Raw genomic sequence first — 24,776 nt, 5'->3', positions numbered from 1 at the left:
CTGAAGAGGACATGGATACATCTTAAAAAATGTTGATCGTTTGGTGAACATGCTAAATACCCCACAACAATCAACCCCTTTTTACAAGAGTTTTTTTTTTTTAAGTGGCAGAAAGGATGGCAGAAAAATCAGCTAATGTTACTCAAATATCAAAAAAAGAATGAAAATTTTCACACATTTTCTGCCAGCACAACAGTTAAAAGTATTGCAAATGCTCTCTTACACATGCTGATTAGGAAATTGTCATAATTTAGTCACCTCAATGAGTAATTTTGTAACAAGTATTGGTGCAATGCTTAATGAGAAAATGCAAATGTGCAGTTACAATTTGCTGCAAACATTTCTTGGTTTGCAGATTGTTTTGTATTTGTTCTAATTTGCATGAAACCCTCTTAATATTGCCATGTCAAAACTGGGTATTACAGTATTGAGACTTTTGTATCGCCCACTCCAGTTCTCTGAACTGCACACACCCTTTGATGAACTGCACCCTTTGATGAAAATTCCAGGAAAATGACATACATTTTTTCCATTTACTGTGGTTCATGAAAACAAAACGTAGAGATACTTAAAGGTGATGTTGCATACAATAAGTCATTTTGTCATCTTACAGATCCCCTTTAGCTTTATTTTTTTCTGACATTCTGTTGAATAAAGTCTCCTGCAACATCCATTGTGGTTTTTACAGCAATCCCGAGTTCCTGCAGTGTCCCAGGCACAGTGACAGTTTGGATTCAAAGAATCTTAACAGGTTTTAAGTCAGGGACTTTAATGTCAAATAAAAAGCTGCATTTCCCCCTGTTCAAGCCCTGCCCTCACAGTGCTGGCAAAATGACAAATGGCGCTATCCTCTTATCCTATGCCTCCTAACATGTCTAAGAAAATTTATTTTAGTGAAGTCTTCTAATTATTTCTGCATTTTCTGTGCAAGCCTTTATACATGAAGTGAGTAATCTCTGTTTGTGTGTGTGTCTGAAACATAGTAAGTTTATCTTTGCTTTTCCAGTTGAATAGCATTGTTTTTGGGAATAGGTAAGGCGATTAAAATGGGTTGTTGGTGATTATGTGGCAGTTTGATGAAAGGTCTCCAGGTGGGCCAAGGAAAGGAAAGGATGAAGTACTGTGACTCACATAACTTGGAGAGAGAGTTCTTTGATTCGGCAAGGTGCTTGAGTTGTTCTGTCATTGGTAGTGGTTGAAAGCTATTGTTTGATAAATTGATGTTTGATTACAGCAAGTTTTTAGGCTGAAGGTATTGCTGAAAATTCTCACTGTCAATATTGAATTTCTGGATTTATGTTGTGAATGGGAGCAGGTATTAGTTTTAAAATATGCATCTAAAGTCAGTGATTCCTTGTAATTTCCATGATTTTAAAATAAAATGTTTTGTTTGAATTTGGTTGTGCCATATTAGAGTGAACTTATTCAGAGAGTGTAACCCATGAGCTTTCCACCAAGCTGACAGAGTAGTTGAGATAACTGGGTTTTTGAAGCAGCTATGTTTTTAAGTGACAGTGAGGAAAGGTACATCAGTTATTGAAAGTTGATTGGCTGTATCTGTTTTATTATAATATTGAAGGTGGTTTGCCCGGTAATATTGGCTGAAATTTAGGGGGGCAAGGCCTCCAAGAATTCTGGAGTGGAACCTATTTACTTCTGGGTTTCTTTATTTTTCCAGTAGTATTTGTTAAACATGGAATCTAGACTCCTAAACCAGTTAGATGTTGGTTGGACCAAGGTTATTGGGAATATATAGATTGTTTTTGGGGTGTATGTTCAATTTGACTGCTGATATTTTGCTAGTTAGAGAAATTGTTAGGATATTGCTACAGTTGAGATCATCTTCAATAGTTATGAGGATTGTATTGTATCTTACCCTTCCAAATAAGTGTGCTGTTGATGCCACCCTACAGCCTGGATTTAAAAAAAGTCATAGCCAAGTCTTGCATCTAAATTTCAAAGATTAAAAGTAAATGATGATAAAAAACATTTAAATGGAAAAATATATGTACTTATTTTTAGCAGGGTTGTTACAGTCATTAAGTATGACATCTGCATGTAAATTCATGAATTTATATCTGATTTATTTTAAGCTGGTGACACATTTGGAAGACCTTTGCAGACCACCAGTTGTCCATAGACAACAACTTCAGAACCACTATTTCAAAGGAAAGTAAGTTGGAGAAGAAAGCAAAGGTCTTTAGACTTAATCAAAGACCAAGGCCATGAGTGCTCATTCTCTTATAAAGAACTGCAATTATTATTTTTTTTCAATACAACAAGAAATGCACCAGTAAACAGTTGAGTAAGTTGTGTGATATGTGATCTTTTAAAGAACATCTTCAATGTCAAACAACTGAATTTAGAGCCAACAGTAGTTAATGAAACATCAATTTTACTTAATGATAACTTTGGTAATTTTAGAATTTGCAGCATTAGAATTTGCAGCATTCTTTTTGATGCTTTTTCTACTTTATGAAATCCTATTTTGGGTTTGCCCATTGTGCATTAGGCTCATTTCACCCTGACAACCTCTGTTGAGCACTGAGGCGAGACAAATGCAATCTCCCAATACACTCGCCTGCAGCCAATGGATATTTTTCGCAATACAAGTCATACAGTGCACTGCAGTGGAGTGGGTGCTCCTTCGAGAATAGGTGCTACTCTGCCGACGTCATCTGAGCCATTCGCAGGCGGTTGACGAGTTGCAGGATGCTTGAGAGCAGTGAGATGAGCAACCACTGTGGGACCTACTCTCCCGTATCCCTGGTGGAATGAGGCCAATTTTTCTGCATGCTCCTGGTCATTATTGTGATCAAACAACTGGAAACAAACCCATGCTGCTTGTGCCTTAACCACTGAGCTACTCAGGAGCCCCATAATAAATATTTTGAAATTAAAATTATGTTTTTAACAAGGGTGTTTGCAGAGTCAAGAGCCATAGTGCTCAATTGGATGCACCTGTATCTGCATTCACTTTCTCCTGCTTATAAAAGGTTACAAAATTATCTATTATCCTTTATACATCAAACTTCAAAACATTGTGTCTAAATTTACTGTTGAATTCACCTCATGTTTCTTGAATTATTTTTATGGTGTCTGTGATATATATATATATATATATATATATATATATATATATATATATTAATTATATATAATTAATAAATATATATATATTATAAGAGATGTCAAGGAGGTGCATGTTTTGCTCTGCCATGGTATCATGTAACATTCAGAGCTGGCTGAGACATAGTGAAGTCAGGCTCAAGAGAGGAGAACTACCAAGGACTATTCGATCATGTCTGACTTAGACCCTATTTCTTTTGAATAATTGGATCATAAATTTGATTTGTGCATCCTATGAAATGAATTATTAATGATAAATCTACCATTCAAACTTAACGTAACATACTTACCTTTTTATTGCCATGGGTGTCATTGGGGACATTAGCATTACCCATCATTTTTAAAACCAGTCAGTAAGCCAGATAGATGGAATGTAATCTAGTGTGTGAATATTGACCATTTTTGTTTAATCTGCATAGTATGGATGTTTCATAATTTATGTCTGTTTCATGAAAGTCACATTTTAATTTTACTGCTCAGAGAGATTGATATGTTGCTACACCTCTTATGACTGCTGTTCCACTACAGTGCAATGCTGCAAAAGTGCTGTTCAGTTATGTAATGTCTGCAAAGCGGGGCAAAAAGTATGGTATTAACAAGGAAACTGCATTGAAAGGCTTTCACGTAATATTTCAACAAGACAGAACATAAACACCTCCTGCTAACATATCTCAAAGGAAACAAGAGGGGAAGATGTGTCTGGAAATTCTTACAAGTTATGCTTTCACGGTAATTTGCACCTTTGTATTGCAAAAAGCATTGCTTGAATTATGCATCATTTAAATACAAATGTGTATTATACCTGAGCAGAGCAGAAAATCCAAACCTAATCCGATAAACCCCATGTGATGCAAGTATTCATTTTTTAGTCAGTTTGCCTCAGACTGCCGTAACCAGCTCAGTTTTAAAGAAAGTAAAAGTCACACTCTGATTTGCACTAATGCTGGTTGGATATGAAGAAAGGAGATCCTACATTTGATGGAAATCCATGGGGAACATACATTGTTTTTGATGTTGCCTTGAAGAGTTTTTACTTTTCTTCTAAATATACCCTTTATCAGTCTTCTGGTAGATGTTGCCTAACTGCTCCCATATGGACAATTATTTTCTTATATTTCTTTAATACAGCAAATTTTAAAGAACATGGAAAATACCACAATGTATTGGTTTCTAAAAGAATGCATGTTTCAGACAATAGCTAAAATACTCAGAACTTACCTGCACCTAGTAAATAGGTTAGCCCTGTTCATAAATATTGTATAAAAAAAACAAAAACAATCCACAGAATGTATTTCTATTTGAAATTAAGACTTATTTTTTCTTAATTCAGATTCATCATTGAGACCATCCATCCATTTTGGGCTTTGTTTCTTTAGATTTTAAGATGTACTGAGTGCTACCAATGCCACAAGTCTTTTTCCCTTTGTTTTTTTTTCTGCCATTGTAACTGTATGTTCATCCTTCATTTGCTTGGCTCTCGTTCTCGCATCCTGAAAGAGCTGCCTCTGCTTTTGAATACCAGGGACATGCCTGAGAAGAGGCAGATTTGCCAGTAAATCCTGACATTGACTGAATTGTGAATACTGGTTTTAATTTTATAAAATATTTTCACATGTTTTTATTGAATGAATATACCCTGTGATGAAAAAAACTTTATTATCAAGAACTGTGGTTTGCCATAGTAATGAATGGAATTTCTGCTCATAATTATAATTCAGCAATAGCCGTCCTCTGTGCTGAATGAGGCCCAGATATCAATCATTTTTCTGTGCTGTCTTTACAGTAGTAGTGAACTACATTAGTCATACAACAAAATCACCATCTGAGGTGAGGCTAATATTCTAAATTATTTCAAATTAACAAACTCGCTTACGCTATCATCTCATAATTTCATACCTGCAGATGATTATATTAAGGGGATAAAAATCAAGATGGCAACTGGTTCTTGGGAAGTGTGCTAATCATATCATTACTGATTATGTTTTCTCCCTTAGAATGCAACTACATAAAACTCAGCAGTCCAGCATTTGCTATTTACCACAACATCTCTGCAATGTTGCTTTACCACATCCTTTCTTTCCTACTATACAATTAGCATGGTGCGACTGAATCCAATGGAAATGCAGTTCAAATGTTGTAATGGAAGTGAATAAAGTGTTGTCCTGCAGAAACCTTGGCAATGTTGACAGAAAACACTGCTAATTCCATTTAATAATTGTAATGAGTATTGGGCAAGGAGACCTACACGATCTGGCGAGGAACCTGACCTCCTCCAAGCAGCACAATGTCCCCTTCACTGTGCATTTTTTCTCAAGGTCCAGATAGAAGACTCACCCACCTGCTCACCCATTAGCAGTACCTTCAACTGCATCTTGGTTTTCTTAGTCTTCCTTCACACTACTGGCATACTCAAATTTAGCAACTTGCTTGCGCCTTACAATAGCATTCACGTCCACCTACACAAACCTATCAAGTGAGGTTCTAAACTATCTGTAAACTGTTGTTCTTAATCACTGGATAAGTGGTCATTGTTCTGACAAATCGGTGTGAAAACATCAGCTGTTGAGCAATCCAATATGCATATTCACTCGTTGGAGTTTGAATGTACATGTACATGTTCCACATAACTATGTCTTAACATGTGGAGTGATAGTGCTTTTTGTGATAGAAAGTGTGAATGACTTGTCAGTTTCCAAATGTTTTTGGAGAGAAATGCTGAAATGCATCCACCAGTAGTTGCAGGCTTTATTGGGAGGCATTAGTCTTAAAATTTAACTACTGCAATTTATTCTCAAATGAATTGCTCCTGAAAGGACAACTGCACAATGACTATGTGAGGCGTCACATAAATCTATCATGATTTTAATTTAAGAGTCCATAGACACCAATTTCAGTTTAAGTCCAAAACTGCAACATAAGGAGTATATTATTATTATATTTTTTTTTTTACCAAGTTTGACTGGAGGTTTGGTAAACCAAGTACAGAGAAAATAGTTTTATCATTATGGTCTTTTGGGTTTATAGTATATCCCTGCAACGTCTTCCTTACTTGCAGTCAAGGTCTTTTTTTTATTGTTTTACTGTTTCTGATCAAAGCAAGTGCACAATTAAAACATTTTGCTCAGCTCAGTTGATTTGAAGAAAAACACCTTTCAGTGTTTTCATCTATTTGTACATTTCACTTTTAAAATGCTTAGCATTTAATGTGAAATGTTACTCTATGTGCAATGAAAAGCCAGATAACAGTACCAAGCTAAGTGTTTTCAATAGTGTCTTATGTATTGGTTCCTTCTGAGTAATTGCATTTTAATCTATTGGAAAACATAAAAATTCTGTGGTGCCTTTGTGTTCCAGATAAAAGGATAAAAAAGTACCGTTCATAATACACCAATCTCATATTGATTATTTTTCTTACCTTTTAAGGCTGAAATAGATCATCAGAGGGTATATGAGGTTTTAGGTTTTATTTTCCTCACTGAATCTATGTTTTTCAAAAAACACATCTTTGTTGCTTTGTGTATTTAATGTAACATTTGATCCCTTTGATGTTGAAGGTTTTTTGTGTATGTACCTTAGACCATGGCTTGATATCCCTCTTGAAGTACACATCCAGTATAAGAATAAATATAATATGCTTATATAACTATAATAAGCATAATCATTTCAACTCCCCTACTTCCTCAGGTGTCTTAAAGGATACGCATTCCCATCTTAATTGTTTTAAGTCAATATTCTGTTTCCTTTTCAAGCTGTCTTTCAAGTGCATTGTCTGTCTCACTGTTTGAAGCACTCATTGCATGGTTATTCAAAATGTTCAAAATGTTCCACATGCATAACCATAAGAATAAGGACAGACTATGTTCACATGCATTTTGTTAATTTGCATATTAGTTATTTTAATATCCCTTGGTGTGTCTGGCAAAATACATTCATTTTTTTGCTTATTGAACCTACAAATTATTAAAAATTGTACACAGGGGTGTAAGTTTTGAAGGTCTGCATTGCAACCAGAACAGCAGATCCTGAAGAAATAGAGAGCTTATTTGATTCATGATGTAAGTCGCTTTACTTCTGAAAATAAAATCTTTTTAAATTAATAATTCCAAAATGATACCATCACTGCTATTGCTGTATATACAAGTCTTAAAGATAGTTTAAACCATAGTTTTAATTGTTTTTAATGTATGGTTAGCTTTTTATGTGTTTTACAGTTAGATGTAATGTGTAATGTAACTTTGTTTAGAGAACAAACCTTCTCAGCAGCACTTGTTATATTAATAAAGAATTGGCCTTTATGATCCAATCGCTCTAGGCTAGACATTTATTATTTTACATTTAATGGATTAAGCTATGTAGAGGGGAAATGAAAATAAACACCATCCATCTTTCATTATTATCTGTGATAGAAAATTAAAATAGTATATCCATCATAGGAGAAGAGGCATGTTAACTTGGAGAGGCAATGCTTATTTTTATAGAAGTGTACCCTGCTGCTGCTAATTTCATTCCTCCTTTTCTTTGTGAATGAGTCTCAGGCTTACCCTGTGTGACACAAAAAGTAAATCATTTTGACATATAATAATGTCACTTGAACATTTTGAAGAGGACCATCTTTGGGAAATGTTTTATAAATTCAAGAAGTCTGGATTATTAGGTTGTTGCTGTGCTCTCGGTTTAGACTTGGACTTAAGAGAGTAAATTCTCAAATCAAATGCAAAAGTAAAAAACTTGTGTCGGCATGTCTGTTTTATTTTGAAGCTGTTCATAGCAAACCACGTACTGTGTATTTACAGGAATAAGGTCCACAATCTCAATAAGATTTGGTGTATATTTTAACTCATACATTTTGTTTTACTCCTATTATTCTGCCCTTTGCTATTGTTTCATGCATGTCAAACAACAAAGGTTGGGTTTTGTGTTTTATATTTTATGAATAGTTTCTGATCACAGGAGTCCTCACAAATCATCTTCAGAGCTTGTTCAGACAGATTCATCATGAATTCCCACTGCAGGAGTAATACCCTATAAACAATTTATGTTCATAATATTTTGATGTTAACCATATTAAATGATTTTATACTTGAAATAGATTTTGCTTTAATTGGTAGAAGATTTAATGAAGCATTACCTGATACCAAAGCTTTTGTACAATTCAACGGAACATTATTTTGGTTATGCTTTGGCACATAATCAGAAATTTAAGTCTCCTAAAAAGAGACTGACTGGATTACTGATAACTCACTCACCATTCCAGAGCACCTTAGAAGTGCGCTACTGGATTCATGTTAGGTTAATAGGTCACACTCTTGTGTTAATCCAACAAATCAATGTGCTACGTATTTGTGAACTATCATGTATGTATAAACAGCTAAGACCAGAGATTTGTATGTTATTTGGGCCACAACTGGTAACCAGTTGAAGGAAATGAGAAAATGCCTGACATAAGGAGAGACAATACAAGCAGCAGCATTCTGTATAAGTTGGCAGGGACTGATGGCACATGGAGGGAGACTGGCAAGGAGGGAGTCACAGTAATCCAGTCAGGACAGCACAGGGCCCTGGACAGTGAGCTCAGTAGAATGTGCAGTGAAAAATAGATGCATTCTGCGAATATTATAAAGGAGTGTTCGGCACCACCAGGTCATTGATGTTATGTTTTCAATAAGTGATAATCTGTTATCCAGGACTTCACCAAAATCCTTGGCAATGTGGGAAGTGGACACCATCGTGTTATCAAGGGTAATGGATAGATCCTTGGGGGAGGATATGGAAGATGTATAGAATCGCTCAATTTTGGCAAAACTGACATTGATGCTGGCTGAGCATCCAAACTGAAATGTCATTGAGGCAAGCGTTGATGCATGAGGAAATATGTGCATTAGTAGGCATGAAGGAGAGTAAAAGCTGTGTACCATGAGCATAGTGGTGGTATGACAATCCATGGATAATATTATTAATATTATAATATTAGGATAATATTGGGTAAAGGGGCTCTGTGTATAATGAATACAGGGGAGCACCAAGAACCAATCCTTGAAAGACACCCATGAAGGCTGTGGGACTTCGAAACAGAGCCATGCAAGTTAGTTAATAGGAATCAGAAAGACATGAACAAAGGTGTAGGCATTGCCGGAGATGCACCATACAGACTCTTTCTATACACACTTGATGGTCAACTATATGGAGAGCCACAGAGAGATCAAGCTAATCATGAATCATATTATAAATGTGATACCATGGTATTGCACATGGCTTTTAAAATATATCAATGCAAAGAAAATGCCATCACAACTTTTTTTCCATAGGCTCCAACAGTGTAATGTAATGCTTCAGGGGAAAATATGCATTTGTACTATTGTGCTGCTCTTGATATCACTCATTCCTTTAATGCTCTTCACCATAATATATTAGTATAGTATGCTCTTTGTCCCTCCTTGACTTTGACACAAGTTTAATACTGGATTGCTTTTGTCTCTTCTCTCAACAGCAATTTAATGCTGCTGGTGATAATTATTCTTCTGCTGATGAAAGGCACTTTGAGGTCCTAAGGGTCCATTCTAGTCTGATTTACTGTGCATATGTTATATTTCCCTAATTATATGTTGTAGAAAAATTGGCAGTCTGGCTCATGTTTGTCTTTGATATCCATCCATATTCTGTGTAATGCAAACATAGTGTTATTGACCAGTCAGGCTATGATGGACATATCCAGGGTTTTCCCCACCTGAACATGAGACAGCCTGCCAAGATTTGTTTCATATCACCTAGTCAGAAAGATGACTAGATCCAATAACTCTCTCATTGTTTATAACTGTGTTAATAAGTTATTCCTTTATATGATTTGTTTTAATGTTATGTGGATGTCTGACTAGAGAGGTGCTGTGTTAACCCAAAAGAAAGCCCCCTTGTGATACACTATAGATTTCTGTTTGAAATCCTCACCTTAACAGTAAAGGTACTGAACAAAAAAGGTGATTGCGGGTCAGTATTTTTGGGCCTCTGTACCTTTACCACACTTGACACAATTGACAGAAACAGTTTAGCATGCTAAAGTGAAAATCAAATGTGGCAATTTACTTATATGCCTTAGTTATTTACAGTACCTTACATTCTAAGACTTCTGTTTGTAAGCAGGTTGCAAGCAAGCTAACTGAAGCTGAACTAAAGTTTTGAAGTACAGACATTCTTAAATATATGAATAGAGAACCTTCCTTGAATGATTTTAATTAAACATACTAATGAGGTACTTTATTGGACATTAGCTTCAAATGAAGATTTTGTAGTACTCCAGTTATGTTACTTGCCTGACATGCTCATTACTTGACTGCTTGAAAAGAGTATTAATACCATGACAACAAAACACGCCACAGTTTATTGTGTTTAGATTTGGTATTTAACTTGAAATTCCCCACATCTTTTCATGATTGATCTCTACTCCTATGTATCGGTGCTCTGTCACCTATACCACATTCAGTGGAATTCCAGTTTCACCTTTACTGACATGTGTCACTATTTAGTTGGTTTACATCTCGCTTATGTGCACATACAATTTTGGTCACATCATTTAGCAAACCCAAAAATGCGATTTGTGACATAGACTCACAAATAGAGCCAATAGGATCACTGCTATTCGTGAAAATAATGTGCAGGAACCTGTGTTTTGAAAATAGATTAAAGAACAAAAGTAAAACCTTTGGGAGGCTCCAATATTTGTGTATTAAATGTTAAATATTTAAATACTAAAGATTAAATCATTTTCATCCTCCTTATTACAATTTGCTTGTAAGTGCATTTAATTTCAGAAATTTTGAGGCACACAGCTTTGCATTTGAGAAAATAAAATAGAGAGGACATTGAGCATATTAGCTGATGAGGTTTCAGAATTTCTGCCTTCACCAAAGTGCCTTCACCTTCATCTATTTTCTGGGATTTTATGGATGTTTTCAGCTATACTTTAATTATCACTCACTCAAACAGGAGTTGACATATGACTAAATTTGTAATACATTGAATGGGAAGGAAACTTTGGCCTGCAGAAAAAAGGCATATATATTTCATCATCCAAAACATCTGATGATCCCATCTGAAATAATACCGAACATTATACTGTGCCTCCAACTCAGAGAAAAAGTGGCATTGAATGAAAGAAAACAATGAAAGAAATACACTGCTGCTTCTGTCTGGGATTTAGCAATGTAAAACAAGCACACACCACAATGTTCACTTCATGTTAACATTATAAGGATACATGAAAAAATGTACTGACAATTACCATATGCATTTACATGAAATTCAGTCCATTCACAGTGAGTCCTGATAACTAAAAAACATACATAGTTACCTCCAGAAAAATAAGAGCAGAAAATGACTGTTACATGCACTTTGTGTTCCAGATAATGTCCCTTAGCCCGGTAATATTCTGAATTAGCTGTTCACTATTAAAGTAGAATCGATGCTAATGTTCTTGTACAGAAAAAAATCGGCAAACTTGCATCGAATAAACTGATCATGCACTATTTCAAAGCAATGCAACCCAATGTTTTCTCTTCATATAAAACCTGGCCCAGGGTTTTTCATCTTAAAAACTGAAGTGAATGTGGGCTTTCAAACTTTATGTAACATCAAAGTGCGTCAGATTACGAAAGGTATTGGGTTACACACATCTTCTGTATGAATGTACCACAGTTCAAAAAGTACACTCAAGACATGATGTCTGTTCTATACCATTTGTTTGAAGTCTCTTTCATCAAAGTGCCAAAGTATATCAAAAATTACTTTGTATGTTTGTTATGCGGCACCAATATTAACGTGCTCAGCAGTGAAAAGCAGCCTGTTTTGTTGATACAATCTATTGTCCTGTTAGTAAGACCCATTTTGACAATATGTTCAGCTTTCAAAAAGTAGCATACTGTGCTACATCTCAGAAAAAATTAAATCCATGTCCAAACTGTGATTGATTGTTGTTGTTCTATTTGTGCTATATTTAAAGCTAATTAAATTATTTTATATTTTGTGTAACCAGTGTTTCAGGTGTGATTTAAACAGTCATCTTCACCTGCCGTTGATAAGTCTGGTTTTTCTGTGAGCATGTAGATGTGTCCTACAGAGATGATGCTGCTCTGCACATAATATCTTATTTTTCTTTATTTTCAGTACAGTCACTGCACATATGGGCACAGCTGCATTTTCACAACTATAAACACACTGTTCTGGAACTAGCAAGAATAACCTTACCATAAATCATTTCAAATTTTAAATCTACTTGAATGTGACAAACCTAAGACAAACAAGCTAAATTCAGCAAATAATAAACTAAACATTTACAAAATGCACATGCAGTAAATACATAACTTAAAGAGCACATTAACTGGGCCATTTGCTAATGCAAATGTAAATGTCTGTGATTTGTGGCTGAGCTTGAACAGCAAGTAATTTCTCATTAATTACTTGAAGAGTTATATAAATGGTACTAGCTACAAACATCATCCCTCACCATGCTTGTTACCTCCCAGGTCTGTGCCATTGAACCCATAACAAATGTGGATAGTGAACAAGCAAACACATAGCACAGCAATGAACATTCAAAACAACAATGCTGGAAGTATTAATAGAGAAAAAAAACATATTTCTGCATTACTTGGCAAAATACTGCATGTGTGCTGGACAAAGTAACATTTGGCAAGCAAGTACTTATAAGATCACTAATATTAGCAAAATAAAAGAACAATACATACAGCATGACCGGAGAAGATCTACCATTAATATGTATCAAATGTGTAAATTGCTTGTATGTTCCATTCATGTTAGTGAAATCAATATTTCAATATTTTCTCCAATTTTCAAATGAGATTTCAAAACACTGATATTGTCAGCTAGTCTTGTTTGTTCATGGCTCACTTTCATAATTTCATCTAAAATATTAACACAAAACAAACCTGAAGTGTATGTTGTGGCTCCTTTAAACACCAAAATATGTAAGTCTTCTGTGGAGTTATTTGAATGTAAAAAGGGTTTTTTCAACTGTGGAAATCTTATTGGACTAACTGAAGAGCAGAATAGAGTTGAACAGAAATTTGAGAAAATGCACCCATATGGTTTTGTTTTTTGTTTGCATTTCTTCACTGAATCTGGATAAAATGAACTGATTGTCCTATGTGTATGCATGAAGCCTCACATGCAGTCTGCACACAAACAGAGAATGTAGTGTGTTCCTCATCTGAAATGCATTTCCTGCACGGTTCACGGATAGTCAGCCAAAAAAAAAATGCGCTCAGATTAGAGATTATCGCTTTTTAAATGGGGGCCTCATGAATTCCAGAGTTAGCACTCATAAATCACTGATGATTTGAGGCCACTGTTCATGACCGCAATGGTACTCATTTTAAAAAGGATTTGATCCGTTTCTTGTGTTAAATATTAACGGGCTGTCTGTCTATCTGGTTTGCCTCTGTTTTACATGAAATAGAATCCCACCTTGACAGTTTAGTTGAAAGTGAGGTAGAATAGAGCTGCATTTAGTTGGGGAGCAATACAGCAATCTCAGGGGCATCAGATGCAGTCCGTTGACACTGCATTTTAAGCAATTTCATAGATCGTTAGAAAGTGTAAATTTGTTGTGGAGGCCGATTGCTCTTAATGAGCGCTCATCATTTTCACATTACAGGTAATCATCGAAATCTACTGGAAAACCAAAATATATTCATTACTGATTACCCTTTAATGGACAGAAGTTTGGGTTTTTGGCCAAAGCAATATGGGCATGGCAGGTATGCCATCCGCCAAGTAACAGATTGGTGGGCGCACATCCCTTACCCATACCTTAACAGTTAGGTTTAAAATGTTTCTTGGGTTTCCTACAGAAAATAACCACAATGAGTGGTGCTCACCTTCGAGGTTGAGGATGTTACTGGAGGCACTGTGCTCACTACTCTCATCTACAAATAAATGGTGCCTGTAAAACCTCCATTTGGACCAGAACACCTCATTTGCTCCAGATCCTGCATGTTTGGTCATGACTCTTTTGTGTTCCCTAGAGGATGTGGTAATGGATGTTCTTCCCTTTTTTTTCCACATCTTGCTCTAGAAATGACAAAATATTCTCCATGTTTTTGACTTCCTGTGAATAAAGACAAGGATTTTGGTAGCACTCCACAGGTAATAGCATATATATATCACCAGGAATTAAATTCTACAAGCAAGGCAACATATTTATATCTTCTATCACCTAGTAGAGCACTGACCTCCTCCTTACCTGTTTTCTGAAGTACATAACTGAACAGTTTGCAGTTTTCTTGTGGCAAAACAGACTATTTGCTTTTGAAAGTGAGAAAGAAGTGCACCTGCATCCTTGCACTGCTGTTTCAGTTGTTTGTTTGAAAGTTGTCTTATCTTCTTGTCCTGTATAGCTATATGTCTCAAAAAACAATTTCGCAGACTTACTGCCCATCAGCCCCTCCCCAAAAAATCCTGACTGCCCATGTAATGTTTTGATTCTGCACATTTTCTTCTGCCTGTCCTGACAGTTCTCCTCACAGGTATTCAAGAGACAGTTTTTCTGTTTCAGAAACAGATGAAATAGTCAATAAAAGGTTCAGCTAAAACAAAGATATCTCTTACAATCACCACAGATAGCCACCATTACATGTTTGACAGCATCCTACCATCTAGGTTATCCCTAGCCTTATGATCAGTCTATTTCACCATGAGCCAGCAATGTAAATAGCTAGCTAGTTATTCCAGGTTTGAGAGTTGCTTCATTGAAGGTGGCCTAAAGAAACTGAAACAAAGTAGCAAGTTAAGATGTGATTGACCTGAAGTATCATCTAATCTACAGATATAGTAGTCATCAATTAATATCTAACAAGTACTCTGCAACTGTTCCAGTCAGGGATCTAGATAACAAGCTATCTGACTAAACTGAATGTAATCTCATTTACATGCAACTATGACAGTGCATATTGTTACAAAAAATGCAAGCTATGCAGCTGGTCTTGCTGTATTAAGTAATGTGAGCCCAATTATCTAAAATAGACAGTATAAGTTAACTACCTACAACACAAAACATATTGGTCACTAGATATAAATGTCAGTCTCATCAATCAATTTTTAAAATTATAATTTGTAATAATATCTTAAGTGTGTTTTTTTCTCTTATGTCCAGTGTCACTGAAGAGCCATCATTTTTTGCAACTCTAGAAATTAGTGTTTGATAAATTCCTAAAGGTTTTTCAACATGAAGCAATTCTGATTCATTGAAATGTAGCAAAGATCACTGTTTTGATGGCACACTGGCTATTCTGTTCATTTATGAGGAAGACAATGCTCATCTCTGTACCAACTTAGGCTTTGACTGTAGATATGATATGTTTTAGCAGCAGGGGAAGTTATACTCACTTGTTCTTAGAAATAAAAGGCCTCGTTCATCAACCCATTGGCAACTGTTGACTAAACTGTAGACTAAAGGTACACCATTTTAACACCTTTATACAATTACCAGTAACTGTGTGCACTATGCACCTTGGCTCTTTTGTTATTCTTTCTACTACAGTTTGCATTAAAAAAGCTATGCAATCATTAAATAGCTTGTTGCCTTCCAAGTTCTTACACATAAAGAGTTTTTTTTTTCATGGTTTTTTTTTTCCCAGCCTGACAATGTATTGATAGCTGATATCATCATAACCTTGGCCATCGACATATTTCATATACCTGTCACCATCCCTTGCTTTTCATCAACTAATTTAACCTTTTTGTCAGACACTTGTAAACTTTTAGGGTCATGCTGTTCATATGACATGTATTGGTCCATTGCAGATAACGCAGAGTCCTCATTCATTTGAAGCCTGTGAGCTAAGCCCCGGTGGGCTTAGACTGTATCCCAGGGGGTTTAAGTCTCACCGGCAGTCTTAATTTGATAGATGCAGTGTTTCTCACCTCTTGCCACGGGGGCCTTCTGGCCTCTCTCAGTGAAAGATTGTTTCCCTGATTGTTGGTCAATGTGATAGCATGTCTTGTGATCCCCACATCCCTCTGTTTCCATGAGTTGAGTAAAAGCTACTTTTCAGTGATGATTTTCCACACCTGCAAATCTGTGTCACTCCCCCCAGAGATGTTGAGTTCAGCTCGTCTCATCTGCAGGTTTAAGTTGTCTGTTGGGGATCTCTGGATCCAGATAGGGGGGAAATTAAAAGCTTGGCAACCCAACCAGGGGTTTCTTCCAGCTTCATGGATGGAGAAAAAATTGCCGTTAGCCGTTGAACACATTTAAGCCTTTTGAGACTAGGAGTAGTTATAGTGAGGATCCATATTTTTCCTGATATTTATGATGCTATTACACACATAGCATCATTATCCCAAAGTTATATGAAAACACTGATGTAATGTTGTTACATACATGTTTTCATATAGCTTTCATTTCAAAACAACTGTCACCAATTTGGTTTTTAGCTGGGTAACAGGAATAACAACTGTATGAAATAACTGCATGAGAATCTTACAGCAGTTATCTGAGGGATTAAGTAGACATACTGTTGGCAATGCAAAATGCTTTGTTCAGAAGTTAGCATAAAATCTTTTGTGTGCTGTACATGTAGTCATTATCGTTGATTGCATAATACTAAACCTTAAACAAATACTGTATATCTGAGTAGTGTTTTAACAGGAAAGCTTGCATCCAAGTAAAATGTTGCACTGTTTCATAATTTGATGCACTATGTCTGTGTAGTCGGAAATGTTTCAGTGGGGAAATGTCACTGAAGGACTCGGCCTTTACTGAGGGTTTCTTCTGATATAGGTGCTATTATTCAGTGTGCTTAACTATTGAACTTAAACCTTGTGACACAGGTGAAGCTCTCAGGTTACGTTGCATATAAATATAAAATATATCCCACATAGCCAGATCTTCTTAAGTATCACTTCTCTGTATCTCAACATCAAGGTTAAGGTCCATGTGTTCAGCTATCCTCCATACTCCATAAAGAAAATAGGATACAAAGGGTTTCTCTTGGGTATTATATAGATTTCAGTTTTAACTATCATTCAGGTATATTTTCCTGATTTTTTAAGTCAATGTAGTCTCAAAAGCTGATTTGCCCACTGGGTGTTTGCTTTGATACAACGATTTGCTATCTGACAGGATGTAGCAATGCTCTTTGACATGACCCCCAGGAGTGGAGTGTTTGGAATGTGTCTGTCAAATAATGAAAGTTCTCACTACAAAATTGATTGAACTTCTTAATAGACTTTTATCTCAAACTTTCCACAGGGAAATGTATGTCAAAAAATGAATATTTAACTTTCTTTAGAAAGTTCTTTATGAATTATGCTGAACCATGTCAAAACAAAATTCATTTGTTTGTTGTCAACGCTGAATCCCAGAATCAGAGTAAATGGATTTTCATGGCCTTATGCTAGGTTTTTTCACATGCATGCATGTGTATTGGGGCATAAAAAACCCCAGTGAAAAATGTCATGTGCTTTAAAGAAATTTTTAAAAAGTAATATTTGTTGGTCTCTTCTCTTTTACTGTGTTACAGTGCTACCAAGTCACACGTGTGGTAATCCAGGGTTGATACCAAAAGGGATTATCCATGGGTCACGGTACAACATTGGTGACAAAATCCGTTACAGCTGTGTGATGGGATATATCCTAGAGGGCCATGCTGTGCTCACATGTATTGTGAGTCCAGGGAGCGGGGCATCATGGGATTTCCCAGCACCATTTTGCAGAGGTGAGAAACATTTCCATTATTTATGCAATGGACTTTGTTTTGGATGTGTTTTTCCAGTGCATTGAAACAGAATACTGATATACACAACACATTGTGGTGTGCTTTTTCAAATGGTCAATAAACAAGTAAATCACCATTTGCTATACTTCTCCTCACCTGAATTAATAAAAGCCATTGAGAATTATGTGCTGATAACACATTTCAACAGCTGTGGAAATCTTCTATAGTTTAGACAGTATCCCCTTTTCCCTTGATGTGATGTGTGTAATAGACCTATCCATCACAATGTAATACCTTCAAAGAAGTAAATGACATCTTTTACTCAACCCATGACCTCCCAGACTTGGTGGAGACTGAGTATATTAAATTCATCATTATGTTATTATTTTGATTTCTAAAGAGCCCTAATGGGTCCAGGAGAACACACAGTCAGTTTTTATCTTGATAGGTATACGGTTTGCAACTTAAATTAGAATTACCTTTTTTTCCTTCCTGTAGCACTAGTGTCAGGTTAAACATTAATCACAAAGAACACAATAATTAGAAATATTTTCTTTTAACAAACTTCATGCTACCTAACTCTCTCATGAATGCAATGCTCCACTCCCTCCAATTTGTATTGTTTTTCAACTTAGTCTTTAAAAACATTCTTGATCACCTGTATGTATAATATAAATATATCCAAACATTAAGTTATGCTGTATATCTAGAAGTGGGAAATTTTTCCTTAGTGTAATATAACTGTCTTCTGATGTATCCTGTTGCAATGATGAAAAAAAAAAAAAAATTCTTGGCTTCCTTAGTTCCAAAGCTAAATAAATACATTTCTGGCAATTTCATGTTTCACCTTCTTTTTAAGTATACATACATAGTACTTACCTGTTATGGCCCATGAAGAAGAGGTTTAATTAGGATGATACAGTGCACTGCACTAAATGTTGAATTTCCTATACCTATTTGGCCAGCTGTTGGGGTAGCTACTTGTGCTGGTTAGATATAAACTATCTACATTTGTAGTATTGCTAGTTAGCTCTTAGGTCATGTACTGACACATTTAATACCATGCCCATGATCGCAAACTGATGTTTGATATGTTACACAAAACATTGTTGCATAGTTAGCCCTCAGGTCAATAGTGGCAGTTGTCAGCTTGTTAACATGAGGACCAAAGGTAGAAATTTATTTTAAGGCATGTCTTACAAATTACATGGAAAAAAATACATTAAGTTACATCACAGTTGCTTTGCAATTTATCCATAGCGGCCTACAAATGGGAGTATTAATAATGTTACCATACTTACCTTTCCCTTGTTAAAAATGACATAACTCATCAAATGTTGTATCTTATTGCTGTTATCAGGGCAATGAAGACTTAGTGGTGATTGTGTGCTACTGAAAGTAGAGTGTCAAGAAATTCCCCACATGATCTCGTTGTTGCCTGATTTAGTTTTCTTGTTTATTCAGAGCTTCTACTATTTGAAAGGTTAAGTATAATAATTTGATGGCACTAAAAGGGTACACATTTCCTGTAATTAGAATACATATATAGCATAGCATACACATGGTACATGTGGTATTGCCATTTAAGTGGACATTGATTGGATTACCTGGTAGTGACATAACTGACAGAGTTAATCAATATTGCTTTCAACTGTACATGGCTTTAGTCAGTGTGACTTTGTGGACAGACAAATTGACAGCCTGATTTAGAAATACCCATCGGAGCTACATGGGAAATACAGTGTGCTGGCATGAACCAACAGCATGAAAATACAAGCCAACTGTCACCTCACCTTTATAGGTAGTGAATACGAACAGCAGAGATCAGATGCTGGAAACAGATGCTCCAAATCCTCTGAAATTAAGAGGAAATAATTCCAAGGTTTCTACTCACTGCCATCCTTCCGTTACAATGAAAGCAAAAACTTGTTTATTGAAGGAAACATCAATTTTAGTGTACTCTTCAGCCATTTTATAAGTCTTGGTCATCTTCTTCCTGTTCATTTGTGTCATTGCATTAAAATTGTTCAATAATGTTGGTGTTCATAGGCAGATGCTTTTTACCATTTCCACACCCAATCAACAGTGTTTTTCAGTTGCCGTTTCCTTTGTAATGATCTTATACATCTGTGGTGGCATTCTAAAGACAGACATAAAACAGTTGTTAAACATTTGGATCTTTAGCCTCATCTTTACAGAAAAACATTGAGCACAGGCCTATTATCAGTGTAGATGCTGAAATTCTCTTGATCTATGCACATGTTTTTAACCCCTGGGCTGAAATAAGAGCACAATCCACTTCTACAGCAAAGGTTAATTGTGCAGAAAAAATAAATAATGTGGACATATCATTGGCCCTGTGAGGCTTGTATTTTCCTCTCAAAATCATCCGTTGTTTGAAAGGTTTGTGACTCAAGTAGGAGTGAACAGTGCCTTCTGAGAATTTATTTCACACAATGATGTAGCTGAAGTAGAAAGATGGATGCTTATGAATGTTACTTGGAAGTACTTTTAATCTTGTGGGGGAGATGCCACTACTGGATTTGTTCCACTTTCCTGGTGCTGAAAGGTTTGAAGGAGTCTCTCAGCCACACGCGCAGATAATGGAAAACTGTCACAATAAATATATTGTTCCGGGTTTCCGGTTGTCAGGGGCATTCTTGGTTCCTGCACATTAAGAACCTGTATTCTTTACACTGAAGTGCCAACAAAGTCTCTTCATGCTCTACTTTACTGAAAGCACTGTTGTGTTTGACTTGTGGAAGATTCAGATGATCAAAATTGTCTAAATTTTAGTTTGTGCTGGTGGCATGAAATCCAATCACAGCAATGCTGGAATGGAATATATGTGCAAGGTAAAAGCTAAAATAAAGCACATGTGTTTTGTCACTTCCGCCTCGACATTTGGTTTTATTGCACTTAATTGTATGCACTTGCGGTGTATTGAAGCATCGACAGATCTATGAAGGTGACATGTCAGCAGTGTGTCAGATTGAAGATTTTTTTCTCTTAAACTACCTTTCAATTTATTTTAAGGTGACATTCAGCTGATTATGACATTTACTGTAATTTTTTTCACATTCCTGCATTGCATTATGCTATTCTTGTTGACCATGTTATTATGTATCCCCTTTACTTGGGCTTGGCACTGTGTCATTGCAATTAGTTGGACAAACTCCCACTTGATTGTAAGAACATAAAACACTGTATTTGGATGTAACTACCTGTGTAGGGGCCCTCATTAACTATTATGTAACTCAGCATTGTTCAACTGTATATGGTGTTGATGTTCCCTGAGAAACAGAATGTTCAAACTAAAAATTCCCATATTGCCTCTTTGACCCTATTTATGGTAGTCGGGCAGCAGTGTAGCATAGTGGAAAGGAGCAGGGCTTGAACCTGGAAGGTTGCTGGTTTGATTCCCCTCTGAGGCACTGCAGCTGTACACTTTGGCAAGGTACTTATCCCAGAATTACCTCAATAAATATCCAGCTGTATGAATGGATAGAATTGTAACCTATATACGTTGCTCTGGATAGGAACATCTGCTAAATGATAATGATGCAATGCAATTTACCACATTCCAAAAAAATGCTATTGCTTTATTGGGGCTGTGCGGCTTTATTGCCTTTAAAAAGGGTCATGCAGTGGGTTTTATTTTCTTTATTTTAAATAATTCCCTAGTTTCTAAGAAACTCATCAAGGAAGATTTTTGAATGAAAATCTTCATTTCATATTTTTTTTGTCATTTTTCCCTGTGTACTTTTACTTTTCTGTTTTCAGTGGGAGTAGCACATTTGGTCATTCATATTCATGAGCCAGTACCTGACTGGCTGACAATAATTGTGACAGCCTAGTCCCCTTAGGCCCTCAAAAGATAAACAAACCTGCATGGCAGTCTATTTTAGCAAGCTAGGTTGCTCAAAAGATGGCTCAAGGGTCACAGAGGGGTGCAGGCACCACAGAGGGGTAGGGATATGCAACTGATAGACTAAAGATGATTGGTGTATTAAAATGATATTAATTAAGTAAAATAATATTTTGCCCGAATAATTAAGAGGTAGTTGTTCAAATCAAGAAACAACAGGCACATGTTGGACAATGAAAAGCTTAATGAACACACATTAATCTTAAATTAAATTATGCAAAGTTTCTTTGTAAGCTCGAAGGCAAAGCATCACTGAATTGCAACAATAGATGACAGATCCCAATTTATGCTTTTTGACTATGATTAATAAGATCAATGTGACCGGTTATGGGGTTTAGCAGATGGCTAATTTATAGAGGATTTAGAATTTATAATCCATTTGTAAATGGGAGAAGACCTGAAATGGTCAGGGTCAAGTTGTACGTATTTGAAACTGGTTCTACAATATTTGCTTATCTTATGTCATCTTTTCAGTTAGTCTGTTTGGATATGGCCCTCAAAACAGTTTCTTTTACTGAAGCATCTTTATGTACCTATGTACCAAGAATGTCAATATTGTATTACCACATCAGGCAGGATTTCTAAATCTGCTGTGTGCATATAATTTGTGTGCTTGTGTCAATACTTGTCATGTGATAATCCATTGTAATGTTTGAGGCAATTTGTAAATAAAATAAAACAGTATGGCATCACTATTTCAATAGATCAATGAAGGGAGGGACACTTGCCTGTAATTCATGCAGAAGAATCAATTAAAGAAAGAAGAGGCAGAAGAATGAGCCATATCATTACTTGTCACTCAGTGTACACATCATCTCTGATAAGGTACAAGACTGCAATAAAGAGACAGAGCTGGCTTAGACAAACCTTTGAATTAAACTAAAACAATAGTCATACTGAAAAATATTCAAAGAGAATATTGTATTGCAGCAGCAATGGTGTGACGCTCTATGGTATGACAGAAGGAAATCTTGGGTCGACAGTAATGACCACAAGGCCCAAGGAAACATTTTGTAAAACACTAAGGGATGTCTTTCTTTGTGTTCACTTCAGCTGAAGGAGCATGTGGTGGGACCTTGAGGGGGACGACTGGAACAATATCTAGTCCGCATTTCCCCTCTGAGTATGAGAACAATGCAGACTGCACATGGAGCATCCTTGCTGAACCAGGGGACACCATTGCTCTGGTCTTTACTGATTTCCAGCTGGAGGATAGATATGACTTTTTGGAAATCAGTGGCACAGAAGCCCCATCCATATGGTGAGTCATTCAAACCTTTTTTTGCCCTTATTATTTTATGATTTGTTGTGTAGTTTTTATACACTTAATTTGAATGAAATTCCTTAATCAATATTTTTTGATATTATTGCCGTTAGTCGATCAGCAAAATTAGAATTAGAAGGTAAGTTACATAATTTCTGTATTTTATGGAAATTCTGTGAGGTGTTGTGTAGTATTTGGGCTGTTGAGAGCGGTATGTTCCTTACTAGTGTAATCAAGCAATGCAGAAGTCTAAATCTACCATTTTAATTTATTTTTTCTTTTCAGAAAATAGTTTTTGCCATTATATTTTTGCTGTAATATTTAATAGTGACAGAAATATTTTAATCACTTGCACACCAAGGGCAGTATTCAAAGTCTTAAAATGTTATACTTAACAATTTTTAATGGAAATAGAAGCACTAATTATGCACCATTTTTAAGAGAAACCTATTGTCTTATTAGGAAAGTAAAAGGATAATAGCACATTATTATCTTTGATTATGTTTGACAACCGTGAGCAATATGACTTCTGATCCTTTAGTTTCTGTGTCAATTATCTGCTGTTCCCATAAACTCAAATACTTCTTTCTTTAATGTGGTTTGTTAATGTTTTATGTCCCTTTAACCTCCTGAGTATTTTTGTCTCATTAGTCATCATAAAAGCCATTCCGTTCCAAATAAAATACATTTTTAACTGTCATCCTTTTTTGGGAATACATAAACAATGTTTGACAACAAAGTATTGTTTGAATATGTTTACTTGTGCCATTTGTCAAGAAGAATTTAAAATTATATTTTGAAGTTTCTTATTTTCGATCTTTCCCTCAAATATAGTTCTTGTGTTTATATCATTTTTGTTAAAGGTGAAAAATATTGTTGTATTAAGATTTACTCCATCAAAACATTCATCCAAACAAGAATTATTCTAGATTTCTATCACTGTGAGTCCTCAGGAAATGATATATTTATATATGAAATGTGTTCCCTATGACAGTATGTTGAAATATCCAATACTTTCTAGACATCTATGCATGATCAACACAACACATTTTACATGAATGAAACCAATGACACTCCTTTACTTGAAAATGCCAATGATTTATGCATTTATGCATTGAGATGTATCCAAGTAATCCTAAATGAGACATTGCACAGTATTGTAGCATAACAAGTGCAAGAAGAATAGGACAATTTCACAACTACTCACTTGATAGCTGACTGCTTTGGAGCCCTCATAACAGTTTCTGAAAACATAGCATTTCCTGTTACTTGGGAGTAGAAAATCAAGTAAGATTGAAGGTATTCAGATATTAAGTATCAAAGCATTTATATTAGGTGTCAGAATAACTACTGTATTAGTACATGCAATGCTGCTGATTAGCAAATCTGTACAGAGCTACAGAGTAGTATTTCTTTATAGTTTACAAGGTTGAGGGGCATATTGTACTGTACTGTAGAGGTGTACTGTATGTTACTGATTTTCGCTCTGAAATAATGTGGGTTGTGTTTTGCCCACATCAATTACGGCTTAATCTAAATTGACCATAATGTGGTAGTGCAGTATGGCTATGTTCACTTAAACCATTTTTGCATTTTTCAATTCACAATGTCTGATATGATAATCTCATACTGGAGATTTGTTTTTCATTTCTTATTGATGCATGTAGCCACTGGCATTGAAGTCCACAATAAATTAATAATTGTGCATCTCGCTGTTCGTATCAGGAAC

At 35.7% G+C, this 24,776-nt stretch overlaps 1 protein-coding gene across 1 annotated transcript in view; it reads left to right on the top strand.

The window, feature by feature from the left end:
• LOC118789703 (CUB and sushi domain-containing protein 1-like) overlaps positions 1–24,776 on the top strand; it is a 482,818-nt gene that overhangs the window by 260,416 nt on the left and 197,626 nt on the right. The window contains exons 4-5 of the mRNA XM_036546243.1: positions 17,661–17,855; positions 22,837–23,044. Coding sequence (XP_036402136.1) covers positions 17,661–17,855; positions 22,837–23,044 — 403 coding nt within the window. The remainder of the gene's footprint in view (positions 1–17,660; positions 17,856–22,836; positions 23,045–24,776) is intronic.

This window comes from Megalops cyprinoides, chromosome 15 (genome assembly GCF_013368585.1).
Source record: "Megalops cyprinoides isolate fMegCyp1 chromosome 15, fMegCyp1.pri, whole genome shotgun sequence".
In the NCBI taxonomy this organism is placed as follows: Eukaryota; Metazoa; Chordata; class Actinopteri; order Elopiformes; family Megalopidae; genus Megalops; species Megalops cyprinoides.
Note: the sequence above shows the minus strand (reverse complement) of the source record. Positions and strands in the feature narration are given on the sequence as shown.